Below are 19776 nucleotides of genomic sequence, written 5' to 3' on the forward strand. Positions count from 1 at the left end.
AAAACCAAGAACGGCTGCACCAGGAGGAACTGTAAGAAAATCGCATCTCCATCCTATAGGAGGTATTTACTATGACGTCATCAGTAGTCTTTCTTTAGGTGATGCAAATGGGAATTTGAATCTTTTGGCAACAGGCAGGATTCTATCTGTTGTAAAACTACAACTCCTAGCCTGTTCTGAGAGCCACATGCTGGGAACTACAATTCTGCAACAGCTGGAGTGCCACACTGGCCTCTCCTGCCTCTGTACTGTTTCTCTCTGTTATCAACCATTTTATTTTTTTAATTAAAGGGGTTTTCCGGGAGTTCAATATCTGATCAGTAGGGGTCCGACTCCCGGCACCCCCATTGATCAGCTAAAGAGGCTGTTGGACTCCGGTGAATGCTGCAGCCTCCTCATTGTATACTAAGCACAGCGCCATACATTGTATAGTGGCTGTGCTTGGTATTGCGGCCCAGTCACTGGCCTAAGAGGAGGCTGCAGCGCTCAACGGAGTGTCACAGCCTCTTCAAACTGCTGATTGGCGGGGGTGCCAGGAGTCAGACCCCCACCCATCATAGATTGTTGACCTATCCTGAGGACTGGCCACCATATTCTACTCCCAGGATACCTCTTTAATATAATGTGTATATATATATATATATATATATAACAATGTAAAGAAATCAGGAGACAATCTACATATCAGATTTTTATTGATTGGTCCCTTGGGGGGGAAAAAAGTTCCATAAAACTGCGTACAAAAATATTAACCCTTCACAGCCGTTACCAAACTGGCTGAAAACTTCTCCTGACTCTCCAGAGTTGAAAGCGACAACTTACAGACTACTCCTCTTCAATCTCCACCCCAGGACAATGGTTCCCAACCAGTCAGGGCATGCTAGGAGTTGTAGTTTTGCAACATCTGGAAAGCCACAGGTTGGAGACCAATAACCCCGGGTGTCTCCTTTCACCTAAGACGCAGTACACAACGCGTTTCATGTTTAGGGCACCAGCGCTTGTTTCACAGATTCTGGGACTCGGGAGGCGTAGTAGCTGTAATTGCGCAGAGCTGCCAGAACCCCGGCCGAGTTCATGTGCTTCACGTCCTTGTGGTAGTCGAATGTGTTGCCGTGAATATCGGTGAGTTTACCTAGGAAAGACAAGGGTATAATATAGGTGAGAAGCCCCGGGGTCCAGTCAGGGGGCCTATATATCAGTGTGAAGCTAGGCGTAGTCACTGGGTGACCAGTAGAACCTCGGAGTTAAAGGGGTATTCCAGTCACAGAAAATGATGGCATGTTACTAGCCCATGCCAAGAATTTCTGATTGGTGGGGGTTGAACCCCTGGGACCCTCACTGATTGGGCCACATTGCTGTGTTCAAATGCAACCATGGAATCTGGGACTTAAAAAACCTGGGAGCGCCCGCTCCCAGGCCTGCAATGGCTCCCCCTATCAATGATCGGGGGAGCTGGATACAGTGTGTGGCAGCCTCAGTGCTCCTGAATGATCCAAGGCTGTTGCACATAAGTTCCTATGAAAAGCCAGCCTGTGGCAGGGCTTTATAGGGACAGTGTGAAATTCTCATAGACTCCAATGCTAATATATTGGAGTCTATGACAGGCGTGATCCTTAAAGGGGTCATCCCATGACTAATGTAAAAAATAAAAATTATACAAGCTCTTTCTAACAAAGCTAGAACCAGCCCTGTACCTCACATGGGTCCAAAGATCTCCCCATTCATTTCTCTGCTAGATTTAAATCAAGCTGGCAGCCCAAGGGGAGTGTCTATTCTGCTGCAGCTCAGGGGGCGTGGCTCAGCTCTGCCTATCACAGCTCAGGAGGCAGTTGTTGGATGAAACTGAGCATGTGCGGCCTTGTCAGTGAGCCAGACAAAGAAACAAGGAAAAAAAAAAAAAAACAGCAGGTGGCGCTATACAGATATGCTTTAGTGAATAACTCAGTGACTATGCAAAATTTTTTATTACATGCAATTACAAAAAGTATTCAGATGTAGGGGGTGGCTTGAAAACTGTACAATATTTTTCATGGGTCAACCCCTTTAAGTGTAAAATAAGTTACAAAAAAAAATTATATTAATATATATATATATATATATATATTTTTTTTTTCAAATCACCACCCTTTCTCCAAAATAAAAATAGATAAGCAATAAAAAAAAATAATCATGGGCATTACCGCGTGCGAAAACGCCCGTACTTTATAAAAAGTGATTAAAAAGTTATACACCCCAAAATGGTATCAATGAAAAGTACAGATCGGCCACAGGAAATAAGCCCCCACACAGCTCAGGAGGGGGCAGTCCAACACCCTGCACCCCATTAGATCAGATGTTCTGCTGTAGCTCTGGTGCCGGAAGCAGGTGCAGGGACTACACAGTTCTGTCCATTGAAGTGAATGGGCGCAGCACTGCAGTAACCAGCTCGGTCCACTACACAATGGACAGAGCAGTGTCATTTCGGCACCAGAAGCAGATGATTGGCAGTGATGCAAGTTGCCAGGCTCCTACCTATCAGATATTGATGGCCGTCAATATAAAAATCCTGGGACTGAGCAGCAGAAAGCTGCAGTAGCAGGCACATGGCTGATCACTGCTTGGGGTTATATTCCCCCACCAATCTGATATTGACAGTCCATCCAAGCCATCACTGCTTGTTTTCAGTGAATGAAAACACAAAGGCTGAAAACCTGTCCTGGCACCGACACAGCTGCGTAGCTCGTGACAGTGTATTAGAGCTCTCACCGTCAGTTGGGAATGGTCAGGAGGGGATTTCATCCTTCGGATGTAAACAAAGGATGTTTCCATTCATTGACCGCTAGCAGAAATTTTAAACACGACTGAAACACAAAGGGGGACATTTACTAAGACCAGCGATTTAGACGCCAGTCTTAGGGTCCATTTACACGTCCGCAAATGGGTCCGCATCCGTTCCGCAATACCAGGAATGGGTGCGGACCTATTCATTCTCTATGGGTCTGGAAGAGATGTGGAGAGCACACTATGAACTTCCGGGCCGCGGCTCCGCAAAAAAAATAGAACATGTCCTATTCTTGTCCGCAATTGCGGACAAGAATAGGCAGTTCTATGGGGGTGCCGGCTGGGTGTATTCGGATCCGCAATACACCACGGACGTGTAAATGGACCCTTATGTAGAGGCACCCGCCTCTACATAACTTAGACACTTTACCGCTGGCTGCTGGCGTAGATTTAAGTCATTTTCTATGCCAAAAACAGGTATAGAAAATGATGAATCAGACGCTGGTCCGCCTCCTTTCTTGACCACGTCACACCACCTTTTCTCGGAACTGGCAAAAAAAGGAGTAAGTGGCATAAACAGGGAAAAAGTCGCAGATTTTGCCACAATACACCTTTGCGACAAAATCTGTGCCACTATTTTTACATAAATGACCCCCAAAGTATAATAAAATGCTGCAGAACTGTTAATTATGCACTTGCTTACCCCCCACTGCATGCAGGATCGCCTCAGGAGCGCACGTGTCCCACTTCTTGCAACCAGGACTGGCGAAGACGTAGGCGGAGGCCTGACCTTCAATCAGCTGAATGATCTGAAACACATAGGATGCTCGGTATAAATGGACGGAGCCTCTACACAGCGACAAAAAGGGTACAACTTCATTGTGACGTGTTTGTCGCGCAACTTTTTTTTAAATGATAGTCTACGGTGTCGCAGTGTGATGCTACAGTTGCACAGAAATCCAACTTGGATGGATTTTTTTCGACTGTTGCCGACACCATAGACTCTCATGATAAAAAGCATTGCACGATTTTTCTGCGACAAGACACGTAGCCCTAGCTTAAAAGTTCCTCGGTTATATTTGGTTCTGAGAAAGCTGGGTGGAACCTCTGACCATTACAACGCCACTTGATTTCCCAGAACCCTGAAATCTACTTATTAATGCAACAATATGGGAGCGAGGAGATGGAAGATTTGACAATTTCCTGCAAGGGCGTACACAGATCTCATAGGTTCCCATGGAAAAAACTGTGTGTCAGTTACCCCCAGGCAATGCAGACGACTTTAGATTTTAAGTTTTTTTTTCTCGAGTGAAATAAATTTTAATTAAATACAAAGTGTAATATCCGACCTTAATTTTTGAAAAGTGGAACTGGTGCTTAAAATATATGGCGCTCATTCTGAACACCATATTTCTCAATGTATTTACACCAGAAAATTGTTTTCACAAAATACACAGATATCGTAAATCACAGCCACCACTAGGGGGAGCTCAGTGATTAAGAATTAATACAACTACCATGAAAGCTGTAAAATTCTCTGTGCATTGGGGTCCCTCTAGTGGTGGCTGTGTGAAAATGCAGTGTTTTCACACTGGGAAGAGAAGAGCAAATTCTGTGCCGGACCCCTCCCCTCGGGCCCCATAGCAGTCACGTAGTCTGCCTTCTATTGCAGATATGCCACTGATTTCCTGGAAAAGTGAGTGATAGAAGTGAATGAAGAGAGCATGGCCACTGCCTTTCATTCTTCACCTGGGTGTAGAGTGATCATAATTTGTAGGGGGGAACTTGGTGGTAAGTATTCAATTTCCCTGCAGCGCCACCACTGGGAAAAATGAAGCATTACACAGTGTCCATTCATATCCAGTAGTTATGTGTGTAATGCTGGATAGGACAGGTCCTCCAGAGACGGGGGCGCTCTCCGCTGTGGCCGAGAGATAACTATCTCCTCATGACCCATTAAAGGGGGTAGGAGAATGGGTTTCCTAAACTGTACAACCCCTGCAGCTGCTAGAGATGGGTCCTATTCATCCATGGGACAACTTCATGAGACAGCCCCTTTATGAAGCCTTATTATTTTCAGCTCAATCGTCACCTTATTTCCGGCACCTCCCACGCGCACTACTTTATCGGGGTTGATGGCGGTGATGCAGTCATTCACCAGTTTGCTGCTGTGGGATCTGGTAGTGGTGACTATGTGCTGGCCTTCAGGGACTTCCTTCAGCTCAAACCCAAATGCTCCAACGCCCAGGACGCCCCATATGGTTCTTCCCAGGACTGTGTTGTCGCCGGCCTGAAATGACAGAATAACAACAGTGATCCTGTGATATGCAGGGGTTAAAGAAAGCCAAGGACATAGCGGTGCACACCACAGACGGGTGGCGCTCTTGTACAATTCCACAATTTATTAGACTGTGCGTTAAGACTTTAAAGGAGTCCTCTCACTTAACTAAACTATTTTTTTATTATGTAGACAAAGTTAATACGAGGCACTTACTAATGTATTGTGATTGTCCATATTGCTTCCTTTACTGGCTGGATTCATTTTTCCATCACTTTATACACAGCTTGTTTACAGGGGTTACGACCACCCTGCAATCCATCGGTAGTGGTCATGCTTCCACACTATAGGAAAAATTACCGGCCTCTCTGGTGGCTGGGACCGCAGGAACACAGATAGGCACGCATGCGCAGCAGCTCCCGTCCACCTCATATCAGTGCTGCAGCAGTGGGCACAACCCCTGGATACGGGCAGTGTATAATGTGATGGAAAAATGAATCAAGCCAGCAAAGGAAGCAATATGGACAATCACAATACATTAGGAAGTGCCTGGTATTAACTTCCTCTACATGATAAATGCCATTTGCTGAAGTGATACAACCCCTTTAAGGCTAGGTTCACACCTGCATTTACCTGGATCTGTCCTAGCCAGATACCACCATTCACTACCGGACCCCACTAACTGCATGTTGTGGTTTTTGTCCGGCCAAAACCCAGCACTCATGCCGGGAAGTGGCTGGATCCCATTATAGTCAATGGACCCCAGTGGTGAATGGCAGTCTCCGGCTAGTTCGGATTTGGTGAACTCTCTGCCGGAACCCCCTGCCAGATCAGGTAAACGCAAGTGTTAACCTATCCTTACATGGACATGCACTACTGTGCAAGCGGCTTTGAGATCATAGATGACGGATATGGACAAGGATTGTCCTAAGTGGGATACCCCCTTCTTTGTTCTGACAAAAATCTGTGTTGCCAGAGGATCCGGAGGATAGCGGAAGAATAAGATGTCCGTGACTACTGGAGTGTCACCACAATAAGTGGCGGCTGAGGTGACCGACTACCACTTATCCAGCATAAACAGCATTTAGGCAGCACTCCTGCCGTTCCAGTGCGGCGGCTTCCTTCCTGGTGGCTTCAGATCCCTGCTGGACCAGAAGTGGGTTGGTCCCATGATCACTGTGGACAATCACTGGCCTTAGTGGTCACGTGCTAGAACGGCACACGTTACAGGCAGGAGTTAAAGGGAACCTGTCACCGGGATTTTGTGTATAGAGCTGAGGACATGGGTTGCTAGATGGCCACTAGTACAACCACAATACCCAGTCCCCATAGCTCTGTGTGCTTTTATTGCTTTAAAAAAACGATTTGATACATATGCAAATTAACCTGAGATGAGTCCTGTATGTGAGATGAGTCAGGGACAGGACTCATCTCAGGTTAATTTGCATATGTATCAAATCGTTTTTTTTCCACAATAAAAGCACACAGAGCTTTGGGGACTGGGTATTGCGGATGTGCTAGCGGCCATCTAGCAACCCATGTCCTCAGCTCTATACACAAAATCCCGGTGACAGGTTCCCTTTAAGTCAGCTCCTAGGCCGGACATCTCAGTTGTCGATGGCATATCACTAGTATATGCCATATATATCAAAATCAGTCTGTCTCCAGAATGGACCCCTGTGCATGCGCTGTGCGCTCTCCATTCATTTCTATGGGAGTTCTGAAAATAGCCGCACGTTGTTAAAGTACGCTGCAGAACGCAGTACGACAGCCGAGAAGTGACCCTTACACTGCACTGAAATACCCCTTATCCTCCGTGTACGTCTTATCACGTATCTGAGAAGATGAACCGCTCGACCTGCACTGTAGGCATCGACCGCTAATAAGTCACGGCGACCTTCTTCTAGGATCAATGAACCTAAGACCGCAGAGGCTGCTGGGTATGGGTATTGTGAGGGGCCCCTCCAAATGAACAGGGCCTGTCTGGTTGAGACGAGGAAGGTAGCAGAAATTAGTCGTTACCCCTCTGCCAAATAGGAAGGCATTTGCGTTTTTTACGCTTTTAGTTCATATATTTTTTAATGAACAAATTAAATGTTAAAATTAATTAATTAAATTTCACTTTTTCATTGAAAAGGGTTTTCCGGGAGTACAATATTAATGGCCTGCCCTTAGGATAGGTCATCAATATATGATCAGTGCGGGGGTCCAATTCCTGGCACCCCCACCTTTCAGCTGTTTGAAGAGACCATGGCACTCTGGTCAGCGCCGCGGCTTTTCCCAGGCCAGTGACGTCACGTTCATCGGTCGTATGGCCTCTGTGCAGCTCAGTCCAACTCAAGTGAATGGGTCTGTGCTGCAATACCAAGCACGACCACTATACAATGGATGGCGCTGTGAAAAAGGCCCAACGCTCACCAGAGCAACGTGGCCTCTTCAAACAAAACAGTGGGGTGCCAGACCCCAACAATCCAGAGGACAGATCATCAGCACTGTACTGCTGAAAACCCCTTTAATATACTCTAGTCTAGTAGTCCTCAACTTCTGGCTCTACAGGGCCGTTCACAGGGTCTTTTTTTTTTTTTTAATGGCCAGTGCTGTAAAAAAAAAGGACATGTCTTATTTTTGACTGTTTTTACGGCCAGACGGACCCCACTGAAATCAAAGGAACCATTTTTAACGGCTGTTAAAAAAAAACCATAATAATAAATCTGTTTAACATATACAAAAAAAAACGTAAGCGCTAAATGGACGCCTCAGACTGATGCTATACAGTGGCATCTATTCACCACAGAGTTCTATTGTAAAAAAACGTATACTTTTTTACTGGACTCTGCAGGATACAAGAACATGGCGTTCTTACGTATACGTTAAATGGAGGCATCAAACGTGATGTGAACCCACCCTAATACTCACCTCATCCACTTGCATGTGCGGGGACACTCACTCCTCACTGGATGCAGCAGGACCTGAAGCTCCCAGTGTGGCAACGTCACATGATCAGGCCGGGAGCATCAGGTCCTGCTGCGGACGCTGGGGAGCGAGTGTCCCTGTGTGTGCACATGGAGGATAATAAAAGTGGAGGTAAAATGACCATTAAAAACACATCGGGGGAGATTTATCAAACTGGTGTAAAGTAGAACTGGCTCAGCTGCTCAAAGCAACCAATCAGATTCCACCTTTCACTTTCCAAAGGAGCTGTGAAGAATGAAAGGAGGAATCTGATTGGTTGCTATGGGCAACTAAGCCAGTTCTACTTTACACCAGTTTAATAAATCTCCCCCACAGACTGCCAAAACATGGATGCACACACTGATGGAAAATGGCTATGAAAAACTGACAGTGTTTCCGTTTTTTTTAATGTCCGTTTTTTTTCACTGCTGTGTGAATGTACCCTAAGGATAGGTGATCGATGTGCATTCATTGCCAAAGAGGGGCGTCAGGTCCGAGGGGGACACACTCCATATGGTCCCATTCAGGGGTTATCGGTATATTACAGCTCAGTTACCTGGTAATTATAGTACGGCTGATTTATCACCCCGGCAATCGCTTTCCCTTTGTAGGCGATCCCAATCAGAACAGTCACATGATCCAGGAGACCTGCCGACAAAAAGTATCAGAGTCCGTAAACCTCGGGCACAGGGTGAGCGGTCACGAGACAGGACATAGAGCAGCATTTTACAATCAGTGCATCATTTTCGATTGCTGTCAGTGAATGGAAATATTCATATTTAGATTCATGGAGAATGTACAGAACGAACACTTCTCACAGCCAGGGCTTTGCTGCAGTGGTATCCAGTCTGGTATATCAGTGCAGGTAAAATGTATCTATCTGAAATCCAGACTGTCCGTATCTGTCATCACGGTCTGCAAACCACAGATCCCAAAATACGGTTACCTGCCGCGTGCATCCTCTATTTTTCGCACTTCCATCACTAGAAATCACTATTCTTGTCCACAAAATGGCCTAAAATAGGACTTGTTCTATAATTTGCGGAACGGACACACAGATGCGGACAGCACACAGATGACATCCATGTGCTGTCCATGTTTTATTTTTATTTTTTTCGGACCCATAGAAATGAATGGGTCCGTGTGCAATCCGCAAAAAATGTGGATCGGACACAGATGGAAAATACGCTTGTGTGAATGAGGCCTTCCACTGAGGATTGTCAATAGGCGTAACACTGAGCCGCGGGAGAAACTGGGTCCGTACAAGTTTTGAGCCTTTGCGTGTAGATGAGACTATTCCCATTCACTGACAGCAAGCAGGGATCTTGAAAACTGTGAGGAATTAATGAACAAAGTAAAATTAGAAAGCTGCCGAATTTTACATTATATTCATAGCTTGAAGCAGCTAAATTAAGCAGTCGCGCAGTAGGAACCGACCTTCGGTATATTCTTTAGTGCCATCCAGGGGGTCCACCCACACCACCAGCTGGGGGGGAAAAACATGTACGGATAAGTGCAATGCAGGAATTAAATGGGTTTTACAGAACTGAACGAGCATCTGTCAGCAGGATCAACCCTATTAAAGGGTTGAACAGAGCTTTAGGGAAGGTCTGCTTGACTCCATCCGAAGCCACCGCCTCCACTTCCGGCGGTACATTGACAAATGAGTGGAAGATCCTCTGCTGAAACAAGCGTGCAGGGGCAAGAATACAGGGCCAGGCAAGATGTCTGCCCCTGTCATTCAAGAGGATGGGGACAATATGGTGCTCCGAGAGCTCAGGCCTGACCCTCTGTGCTCCGATGACCTCATTTGCAAAACTGGTGTAAAGGAAAATTGGCCTGGTTGTACCGAACGAGCAATCAGATTCCATCTTCTATTTTTAAAAGCTACTTAGGAAGATGAAATGTAGAATCTGATTGGTTTCTATGGACAACTAAAAGTCAGTTTTCCTTTACACCAGTTCTGATAAATCTCCCCGATACATTTCTTGGGAACAGTGCCACATACACTATAAATAAGGTATTGTTTGATTCAGCAGGAGCAACCCCAACATGCAGTACGCCTGGTTTAATAGGATTGATCCTGCTGACACATGCTGTCTAAATACTGAAGATCTAATCTCAAGATAGGTCATTAGTATTGGTGGTGGTCTGGTTCCTGACATCTAGCTCAGACTAGCGCTCCAGCCTTCTCATACTATCCCAAGCACAGCGCCGTACATTGTATAGTGGCTGTGCTTGGTACTGCAGCTCAACCCCATTCACTTGAATTGGACCGAACTGCACAAAGGCCATGTGTTTGATGGACATGGCGTCACAGAGACAGCTCATGGGAGGCCCCTTCCTACAGTTGACCAGAGAAAATATGGGGGGTCTGAACCCCACCGATCAGATACTGACGTCCCATCCAAAGTGTTAGATTCTTATTTCAGATGTCGGATGAAACAAAGAAAAAACCCTCCCTCTTGTGTTGAATATCCTAATGCTCCCGCACGTAAAGTTCTAGTTCCTGCTGCTTTGATCACCACTGGGCCTGCAGCTGTCACGTGCCCTTGTCCTTCAGATGACCACTGCAGCCAACTAATGGCGATCAGAGCAGCAGGAACCAGAACGCCACGTGCCGGAGCATCAGGATATTTAACACGTGAGCGAGGGTTTTTTCTTTATTTCATACTTCTCCTGCTGTCAGACAATTTTTAAAGTATCTAGGAAAACCCCTTTAAATTTTGCTGCCATCAATGTCAGATAGCAGCAGGTCCCAGAGGCGGGACACCCTAAAGTTAAAGGGGTTCTGCAGTTTGTTTAAACTGATAATCTATCCTCTGGATAGATCATCAGCATCTGATTGACAGGGGTCCCGCCGATCAGCTGTTTGAGAAGGCAGCAGCGCTCCAGAAGCGCCGCGGCCCTCTCACTGTTTACCGCTGGCCCAGTGACGTCACGACTAGTATCAACTGGCCTGGGCGCGGCTGAACTCTGTTCACTTGAATGGGGGATAAATCATCAGTTTAAACAAGCTGCAGAACCCCTTTAAGTAGAGCACACTGCGCATGCGCAGCCACCTCTCTATTCATCACTATAGGAGTTCCACAAACAGCCAAGCGTATGTGCTCAGCTATTTTCGGTAGTTCCATAGCAGCGAATGGAGAGCACACCGCAAAAGTGCAGCCACCTCTCCATTCACCACTATGGGAGTTCCAAAAATAGCCAAGCAAGCACGCTCGGAAGAAGCCATGAGAGGAGGGTGCCCCGTTCGGGAGAAAAGACCTGCAGCTATCTGACATCAATGGCATACCCTAGTGATCTGCCATCAATATCCCAGATAGTAATACCCCTTTACTGTAAGTGATGTCTCATAAAGACAACCCCTGTCTGTTTGCCTTATGGGCCTGCCTTTCATGACCGGACTCAAAAAGGCCTGAATGTCCAGGCACATTTTTGTATCTGGTGTTTTAGTGACCGTAGCTTTTTCATTTGTTTGACTAACAAAGTCATTTTTGTAAAAAAAATTTTTTATTGACACTTAGGACTTTTTATTACCATGTCTTTTTTTTCAAGATTTTTTTCCCCTTTTTTAGGTTTAATTTGGAGGAAAAACATTAATTATTAAAAAGTAATTTTTTAAAATTATAACTTTATTTCTTAAATATTAAATTTGGCAGAACATTTAATTATTGCAATGGGTTCCCTTTTTTGTGACAATCGTTTTCATATGTAACATGTATAGGATTGAGCCTATGGGGCGACTATGGTGATGTTTCTGTTAGCGACTGCATTTTTTATTAAATAAAAAAAAAATATTGTTACTTTTTTTTTTTTTTTACTTATATTTTAATAAATTTTTAGCACATAATATGTCCCCCAGGAGTTTATTAAAAAAGGACACTGGAGGACACTGACTTTTAAAAAAAAAAATTTCATAGGAGCCCCAGTTATAGGGGTAAACAGCCCCCTGTGGGGGCATGACACACAGGCAGAGCTGATCAGGGTCTCCTTAGACCCTGCAGCTCTGCTCCTGCCCCAGACATGACTGCCGGGACTAACAGAGGAAGCGGCCCTGCTCTCCATATCTGTGCTCGTTCAGCGCTCTCCTCCCAGCACAGGAGAAGGCAGAAGCGGTAATAAACCGCTCCCGTCTTCTCCTCAGGGTCCCCGCTGTGTCAGCCGGGACCCGACCTGCTCCTGCTAGATTGCAGGAGCTTTAATCCCTGTGCTGATCAGCGCTGGGATTAAAGCGCTGCCTGAACGTTTATGTACGTGCTACCTGCACGGGGCATGTGCAGATAGGACGTATATACCCAGCCGGCAGTCGGGAAGGGGTTAAGGTATATGGACATCACAGAGGGAGGAAGTCCCGCTTTAGTCCCCATCTATGAGCCACAATGGAGAGCTGCTCTGTGGCTACTGCACGGAAAATGTCTGTTTGGCCGTGGCTTGCCCAAGAATACTCAGCTCTTTCTGGAGCTGCCAAGAGTGATCCTCAGGGAATTAGCCGATTGCCCCAAGAGCCGTGTTTTAAAAAGGGATGTCTCATGTATAAACCTGTAGCGGAGGTGATGACCACAGGGGTGAGGGTTACCTCTTCTTCTTTGATGTCGCTATACTGTGATGGAAACACGGTCTTCAGTATTTCTTCTGACTGTCCTGTCTCGATCAGATCCTCAGGTACTTCTGCAGAGGGCAAATCCTGAGCAGCAAAAAGAAATGCAACAGCGGAGGCTTTTATACATATCAGGATCTCTGATCTTTGTGGTAGCTACCCGATCGATGCAATATTTTGGGCCTCGATATTCCAGTTTTATCTGTGAATTTCATCAATTTTGATCAGATCCACTGACTAAAAATGGCGTCCTGTGGATTTACACTGAGGTTTCGGAATACCGCCGCGTGCTGCATTACTCTTGCCATCAAAGGTGATGGAGCTGTCAATAGAGGCTACAAACGAAACCCAGAAACGCAGTGTGAACAGAGACTAAGGCCACATTCAGATATGGAAGTTTTGCCATGGATTTGCATTGCAGATTCTGACATTTGACAGTACAATACACGTAAACAGGTGTTTTAAAGTGTTTTACAGTGAATTCTGAGATACGGGAATAAGATAAGCTTAACACAGTCTAAGTGAATAAAAATGTACTAACAGTGATACAGTAACAAGACATATACAGACAAATCACATACATAGTAAAAACAAAATCACTTTGACCTATCGTCATTGGGTAGGCTCTGGTCGGCCATCCTGGCAGGGCACAGGCCCATGCCTGACACCCAATCAGGGTGGAATACAAGAGAGTCTTTTTATTTATAGAGTATTTTATTAAAAATACCCTTACAACAAAACAAATCTGCATTGAAAGCACAGTGCAGATTTTCACCTTTTGCCATGTACAGGGCATAATCCACGTCAAATCTGAGGCAACCTCTTCAACAACATCTGCATGTAGTACTTAAAGGGGTTGTCCCACTAAAACTATTCTAGAGTTTTCAAACCAGCACCTGGATACTTTTGAAATTGCATGTAATTAAATATTTATTATAGCTACTGAGTTATTCAATGAAATCTATCTGTAGAGCGCCCCCTTCGGTTTCCCCTTTTTCTAATTTCTCTGTCCTGCTCACTGAGATGGACGCACATGCTCAGTTCCATCCTTGTTCTACCACCAGCTGCAGCAGAAAGGACACATCCCCTAAGCTGACCGCTTAAAATAAATCTAGCTGAGCAATAAATGGGGAGATATCTAGACCCATGTGTGGTACAGGGCTGGTTCTAACTTTGTTAGGGCTCATGCACACGACCGTATGTATTTTGCAGTTCTCAAAAAACGGAACCGCAAAAAATACGGATGAAATCCGCGTGCATTCCGTATTTTGCAGAACGGAACAGTCCTAATAGAACAGTCCTATCCTTGCCCGTAATGTGGTCAATAATAGGACATGTTCTATTTTTTTGTGGAACGGACAGTACTAGAGATCACCCAGTGCTGATGGTAAAAATTGATTGTTATTAGTGATGGATAATAAAGAAAGGTGGTTTAATTCACATAAAACATCCCCGTACGTGCCTACACTTAGCACAACCCCCCAAGTTGAGCCTCCATTTTTTGAGACATTTTTATTACTTTACCCAAACGTCATCACCCTATGGGGCGCTGTTTTTATGTTCTACAGTTGAACACAGCCTGCACAAACCATTACTAAAAGATGGCCATGACCCGTCAAGAGTTCTCCCCATACAATCTAGAGGAGAGCCAAGTCTATCTATCCAAATCTACAAGCATTATGAAGGGAGTCCGATATCTGGGAGTGCAGAGTAGTATGGACATAGGTCCAGAAAGTGGCCTCACCTCTTCTCCTATGATGGTTAACCGTGGGAACCTTCTTGCCAGAGAGGCGCAGATACTTTGCTGTGCCAGGCAATCCGCTGCTGTCTGGAGGTCGTTGGCACCAGTCTGAAATGAGAGCCATCAGTTAAATCCTGCTACATCCCCAGTGCAAAGAAAAGTCCACTCCTTCTATCCCAGGGCTGCACTTTAATACACCGTCCCACCACGTCCTCCAGAACAAGAGCAACTATTTGCAGCAGCTCCTATAATCTGGCATATACACTCAATGAAATACCGCACCAAGATAGAAATATTGTGTTGCTGCAAAACTCAACATGCCGCTATGTCTCAGGCAGATATGTAAATGATTACAGGTGTGGTCTGATGAGATACTGGGTCTGGCCACAAGAGGGCGTTATTCTTTTCCGACACTGAGTTCCGTCCAAGGGGCTCAATACCTAATGCATTCTGAATGGAGAGCAATCGGTTCAGGATGCATCAGGATGTCTTCAGTTCAGTCACTGTCAGGCTTTTGGACAGAGAAAATACCGCAGCATGCTGCGGTATTATCTCCGTCCAAAATGCCTGATCAGTTGCCGGAATGCCGGATCCGGCATTAATTTACATTGACATGCATTAGTGCCAGATCCGGCATTAAGAAATACCTGAAGGACGGATCCGTCCTTTTGGTCTACACATGCTCAGACCGGGAAAACTGTGAAAAAAATACAAGAGAGATCCGTCTATCTGCATGACAAGCGGAGAGATGGATCCGTTCTTGCAATGCATTTGGGAGACGGATCCGCATCCGGTTCCGTCTCACAAATGCTTTCAGTCACATCCAGATCGGCGGATCCGGCAACGGAACTGCTGGCCGGATCACACTGCCGCAAGTGTGAAAGTAGCCTAAAACTGCTTTCCCGCTGCACTATGAAAAGGCTCTCAGAGGCTACTTTTGGGAAGTGTACCTCTTGGTGAATGATTGTTGACTGCTGGACATGCCTCTATGATGCTGTTGAAGATTTTTTCTGTTGACAGACTTTGAGTGGTTGAGCATTATTGGACTGAGAGAAGCAGGATGGTCATATCGATGAATTGCCCACCATCTTGGCCGTTATGAACTAGCTGTTAGTAGGTGTTGGGAGCAGTGGTTACGTGAGGGCATGCACATACAGCGAACAGGCTCCGGACATCCCAGACAGACCACTAATAAAGAGGACGGTTTGATCTGCCGACAATCATGAGTAGCTCTCACAGATTCGCTGTCCACCATCCAGACACTGGTGGCACCTTCACTACAGAGCCCTCTCTCTGCTCGGACCATTTCCAGGCATTTAGGAGAAAGAAATTTCCATTGAAAGTCAGCCACTGCTGCCTTAATTTGCAATGGTGTTGTGAATGAGAAACCTGGACTGGAATCCAACAAATCCAGGTTCTGTTTGGGATCCCACATGGGTTGGGTTATAGTATGGAGGCCTCGTGATGAATGCTTGAATCCTGCCCATGATGTGGAGCGACATATTGCCCCGACTACTGGTGTGATGATCTGGGAAGGCATCGCATATGACAGTCGGTCACCCCTAGTGGTGATACGACGGACAACTAACAGCTCAGCGATATGTGCAGGACATCCTGCCACCACGTGTGGTCCTCTCATGGCAAGGCTTCCAACTGGCATTTATAAGCAGGATAATGATCGCTCTCACACAGCAAGGGTTTCCCAAGAATGTCTCCTCCAGATTACTACACTTCCTTGGCTGCTCGGTCACCAGATTTATCACCAATCCAGCGTTTACAGGCCCAGCTGTGACATCTGTGGACAAATGTGCTGTAGGTTACAATACAGAATCTGTGTACCCCCATGCCCAGCTATATCTCATCTTGTGCCCAGGCTAGAGGCCCGATCTCATCTTGTGCCCAGGCTAGAGGCCCGATCTCATCTTGTGCCCAGGCTAGAGGCCCGATCTCATCTTGTGCCCAGGCTAGAGGCCCGATCTCATCTTGTGCCCAGGCTAGAGGCCCGATCTCATCTTGTGCCCAGGCTAGAGGCCCGATCTCATCTTGTGCCCAGGCTAGAGGCCATGCCTCATCTTGTATCCAGGCTAGAGGCCATGCCTCATCTTGTATCCAGGCTAGAGGCCATGCCTCATCTTGTATCCAGGCTAGAGGCCATGCCTCATCTTGTATCCAGGCTAGAGGCCATGCCTCATCTTGTATCCAGGCTAGAGGCCATGCCTCATCTTGTGTCCAGGCTAGAGGCCATGCCTCATCTTGTATCCAGGCTAGAGGCCGTATCTCATCTTGTATCCAGGCTAGAGGCCGTATCTCATCTTGTATCCAGGCTAGAGGCCGTATCTCATCTTGTATCCAGGCTAGAGGCCGTATCTCATCTTGTATCCAGGCTAGAGGCCGTATCTCATCTTGTATCCAGGCTAGAGGCCGTATCTCATCTTGTATCCAGGCTAGAGGCCGTATCTCATCTTGTATCCAGGCTAGAGGCCGTATCTCATCTTGTATCCAGGCTAGAGGCCGTATCTCATCTTGTATCCAGGCTAGAGGCCGTATCTCATCTTGTATCCAGGCTAGAGGCCGTATCTCATCTTGTATCCAGGCTAGAGGCGGCCATCAGAGTCCTAGAGCCTCATTTCAATTGTACAGTTTTATCCAATAAACTTCTCCTTTCCTCTAATATTGGAATCACTTCCATTTATCATCATTACAGTCACACATAGAAAGCTTCATTCCAACAACTCCTTCTTGGTGCAAGATTTTTTTTTTTGTCAGTGTACATAAGTGCTGCCCTAAAGGGACATCTCCTCATTTTACTGTGTATATTCTACCATGTAAATGGAGTCACTGTGTACATACATTACTTATCCTGTACTGATCCTGAGTTACATCCTGTATTATACTCCAGAGCTGCACTCACTATTCTGCTGGTGCAGTCACTGTGTACATACATTACTTATCCTGTACTGATCCTGAGTTACATCCTGTATTATACTCCAGAGCTGCACTCACTATTCTGCTGGTGCAGTCACTGTGTACATACATTACTTATCCTGTACTGATCCTGAGTTACATCCTGTATTATACTCCAGAGCTGCACTCACTATTCTGCTGGTGAAGTCACTGTGTACATACATTACTTATCCTGTACTGATCCTGAGTTACATCCTGTATTATACTCCAGAGCTGCACTCACTATTCTGCTGGTGCAGTCACTGTGTACATACATACATCTATCATGTGGGATTCGGTTTCACTATTGAAAATTGTTACATGTACATTAGTTCTATATGTACACAGGGAAAACAAGAGTAATTAACCCCAAAAAAGCCATACATTGACAGCCCCCCATGACAACTGAGGATGTTCGTCCAGGGTTATTTGATGGTTTCCATAGACTGCGGCCCAGTCCTGACAATAGGATCAATGGAGGGTCAGCATGTTGCACTGCATATATATAATAGTGGATGTAAATCACCCTATGTTCCGTTATGTAGGCATCATCCTACTTTCTAGAACACAGTAAAGAGCGGACAGATTTTCTGAGCACTCATTGGTTAGATGGCCGGTTACACACATCTTTTGTTATACACACACCAACTATTGGTCCGATTGGACAGATATTGGTCAGATAATCTGTTGGTGTAATACTGCCCTTACACATTTACCTTTTCGACTATGCCCAAATCTCCGCCGCTCATGACATTCCTGACGATTTTCCCGGCTTTATCAGCCACAGAGTGCGCAGAGGCCACCAACCTTGCTAACAGAATTGGAGCTGAAGACATCGTGAACGCTGTTCGGGGGTATGAAGGAGACAATAATTAATATATAGTACAAAAGCAAGAACAGCACCTGATGTGCAAGGCAAAGGTGACAGTAAAGTATTACAGGACAAGCACAAACAAATCCAAACTTGGGTTGGACGTAGGCCATCACCAGGAGCAGAGTTTCAGCAGATACCTTCATCAGGCTGAAATGGTGGCTTAACCCTAAGTTCACACCTGAGCGTTTTACAGCGCGTTCAAACGCGCTGTAAAACGCTCAACACATGAAAACCAATGCTTCCCTATGGGAATGGTTCTCACCTGGGCGCTTTACAGCGCGTACGATCGCACTGTAAAACGCCCGACGCATAATCAAGTACTTGAGCTTCTTTGGGGCGTTTTGACGCGCGTTTGTGGCCATAGGACACTGCAGTCAATCACACAAACGCGCGTCAAACGCGCGTTTACTATTACAAAAAACGCGCATAAAAACGCTCAGGTGTGAAAGCAGGGTAAAAGGAGACCACAGTTTAGGTATGAAGAGCACTGGTGGCATCCATGAACACAGATGTCTAGAGTATGGAGGGTCCAATTTAACTCTTTGGACAGCACCGATGATGGGGGAACCCTTTGGCGGGCACTGGTAATGGAGAGAATTTTTTGGCTGACACTGTTAAGGGGGGGGGGGGGGACTTGTCTAGCACTGGTAAATGGGGGAACCCTTTGCCTGCCACTGGTAATGGGGGAAACACTTTGCCTGGTAATGGGGGAAACACTTTGCCTGCCACTGGTAATGGGGGAAACACTTTGCCTGCCACTGGTAATGGGGGAAACACTTTGCCTGCCACTGGTAATGGGGGAAACACTTTGCCTGCCACTGGTAATGGGGGAAACACTTTGCCTGACACTGGTAATGGGGGAAACACTTTGCCTGACACTGGTAATGGGGGAAACACTTTGCCTGACACTGGTAATGGGGGAAACACTTTGCCTGCCACTGGTAATGGGGGAAACACTTTGCCTGCCACTGGTAAATGGGGGAATCCTTTAGTTGGCACTGGTAATCGGGAAACTCTTGGGAGAGCGATGGTAAAGGAGAACTCTTGGGCTAGAGCCAGTAATGGGGAACCCTTTGGCTGGCAATGGTTATTGGGAGAACTCTTTGGATGGTGCTGGTAATGGGGAACTAGTTATTTGGGTGGGAGTGTTAATGAGGGCAACCTCTGTCTTGGTCCTGTAATGAGGACATTCTGGCACTGGTATTGGACAGTACTGGTTCTGCCCCAATTTTTTTTCCCCATCACAAAACAAGATGGGGGGTGATCTTATTAGAGACCACACCTTTCACATGGGAGGGCCATTAGCTGATCAGTGCAGGTTCGGCTGATTTTGCCAGGGGAATCTGCCAGACACCCCTTTCTTTACACCCTAATGAGGCATGTGGACAGGGATGGTCATTGAAAGACAATCACTTTAATGCAAATGGTTGATTAGAGTGAACATGTCTAATGCGATACCCTGCATGAGGTATCCCAGCACTGGGTTAGAATTCGACCAGGGGCAACATCCTCATGGAGTTTTGTATATACAGTATTATAAATATTGGGGAAATTGGGGGCACATTATAAAATCCCTCACCACCAGAAAATAAAAGAAAACATCAAATATGGCCTTAGTAAAGCACATT

At 46.0% G+C, this 19776-nt stretch overlaps 1 protein-coding gene across 1 annotated transcript in view; it reads right to left on the bottom strand.

Moving 5' to 3' along the window:
- Positions 1-678: 678 nt before the first annotated feature.
- BPNT1 (3'(2'), 5'-bisphosphate nucleotidase 1) overlaps positions 679-19776 on the bottom strand; it is a 29414-nt gene continuing 10316 nt past the window's right edge. The window contains exons 3-10 of the mRNA XM_044289493.1: positions 17991-18118; positions 14335-14439; positions 12570-12677; positions 9428-9476; positions 8547-8638; positions 4853-5050; positions 3464-3569; positions 679-1132 (exon numbers count right to left, since the gene is read on the bottom strand). Coding sequence (XP_044145428.1) covers positions 984-1132; positions 3464-3569; positions 4853-5050; positions 8547-8638; positions 9428-9476; positions 12570-12677; positions 14335-14439; positions 17991-18118 — 935 coding nt within the window. The 3' untranslated portion in view covers positions 679-983. The remainder of the gene's footprint in view (positions 1133-3463; positions 3570-4852; positions 5051-8546; positions 8639-9427; positions 9477-12569; positions 12678-14334; positions 14440-17990; positions 18119-19776) is intronic.

The sequence above is a fragment of the Bufo gargarizans genome, chromosome 4 (assembly GCF_014858855.1).
Source record: "Bufo gargarizans isolate SCDJY-AF-19 chromosome 4, ASM1485885v1, whole genome shotgun sequence".
NCBI lineage: Eukaryota > Metazoa > Chordata > Amphibia > Anura > Bufonidae > Bufo > Bufo gargarizans.